Source organism: Papilio xuthus, unplaced genomic scaffold (assembly GCF_000836235.2).
Source record: "Papilio xuthus unplaced genomic scaffold, Pxut_1.1 DF828649.1, whole genome shotgun sequence".
Taxonomy (NCBI): domain Eukaryota; kingdom Metazoa; phylum Arthropoda; class Insecta; order Lepidoptera; family Papilionidae; genus Papilio; species Papilio xuthus.
Genome location: NW_013530000.1, coordinates 1 through 1,241, shown reverse-complemented (window position 1 = coordinate 1,241; position 1,241 = coordinate 1). Strand labels below are relative to the sequence as shown.

Here is a 1,241-nt window from a genome sequence, read left to right as displayed (position 1 = left end):
TTATAAAAAAAAAAAAAAAAAAAAAATTTGTTGTGAACAATATTTATTTGAAATGTTTTCGCAATCTAAAGCTAATACAAAATGAATATAAAATCTCTTTTGATACTTTATGTTGTCCAAAGCGTACTTATAAATTAAATATTATGAACCTATTTCGCAATTGATCTGCGTCATAACCGAATCAAATATTTAAGTCCTCTTTCTCTTCGCACCCGTTTATCATTAGGAAAGGAAGAGAAAGAGGATAAAGATTTGAAAGAGAAGGTGACGCATAGGAGAGGGAAATGTTCTATTTTCGTATGTCCCCCCCATCCCTCAGTATATGGATAGCCGTCGCTTCGCCATTTTGAATTCAAAATGACTTTCTGACACGATATGTCAGCAGAATTTCTTGCTTATGTTACATATGTTAGTAGAGATTCATGTTGAGTATACTTACGTCCATAAGGAATTGGGCTTTCAAGACCAAGGAGCGCGATATCATCAGTCTGCACTCCAGCTTGGATCTCGTTGTATTGGGGATGGATGAACTTGCGGGAAGTCTCCACCATGTATTCAGGCCGGGTCAAATTGGTCAGTCCAAGACGGACCACGAACGTAATACGGCTGTGTATAAAATCATATCATTAAACAGGTATCTAGTATACCTAAATGGAATCGAATAAATGTAAATTGTGGCAAATGTACAGTCGACTACATAAACGTTGTAACAGTTACGGAAAATGTTGTCTACAAGACTTTGAAACGATTTTCACTATAATTAATTAAACATTATATCGTCAACAAATCGAACTGTACTTATATTTTAGATTGATAGATATAATAAGAATTAAATGTAAACTAGGGCTTAAAAACCTTAAATGACAAATGTAGAACTAAGCATGTATGGAGGAAAAGATCGGATTATTACATGCTCAAAGTCTTATTTGTGTTACTAACTTGGCAAGGCAGTGGGCAGCAGTGAGGACCCACTCGTGGTGGATGAGGGAGCCGCCGCAGGAGGAGACCTGGCCGTCCTCACGTATCATACGCAGACTGATCTGGTGGGGGATTTGACCCTCCGCCGCCTCCCATCCATATACGATCCTTTGGCCTGTGATACCATCAATAAAGTTTCATGGAGGTTTCTTCTCTATTGAGGACTTATTTTAACACGTTCAATGAGTCGTTCAATGGTGAGTCTTATATAATATGAAAGTGGCAAGAAATGTGTTAAAGAAAACAGTGACTTAAAACATACG

At 37.4% G+C, this 1,241-nt stretch overlaps 1 protein-coding gene across 1 annotated transcript in view; it reads right to left on the bottom strand.

Annotated features, from left to right (window-relative positions):
• The window catches only part of LOC106128847 (collagenase-like), a gene marked incomplete at its 5' end in the record, with an annotated part of 5,014 nt that extends 3,921 nt beyond the window's left edge, over window positions 1-1,093 (bottom strand). The window contains 2 exons of the mRNA XM_013327310.1: window positions 440-606; window positions 940-1,093. Coding sequence (XP_013182764.1) covers window positions 440-606; window positions 940-1,093 — 321 coding nt within the window. The remainder of the gene's footprint in view (window positions 1-439; window positions 607-939) is intronic.
• Between the last annotated feature and the right edge of the window lie 148 nt (window positions 1,094-1,241).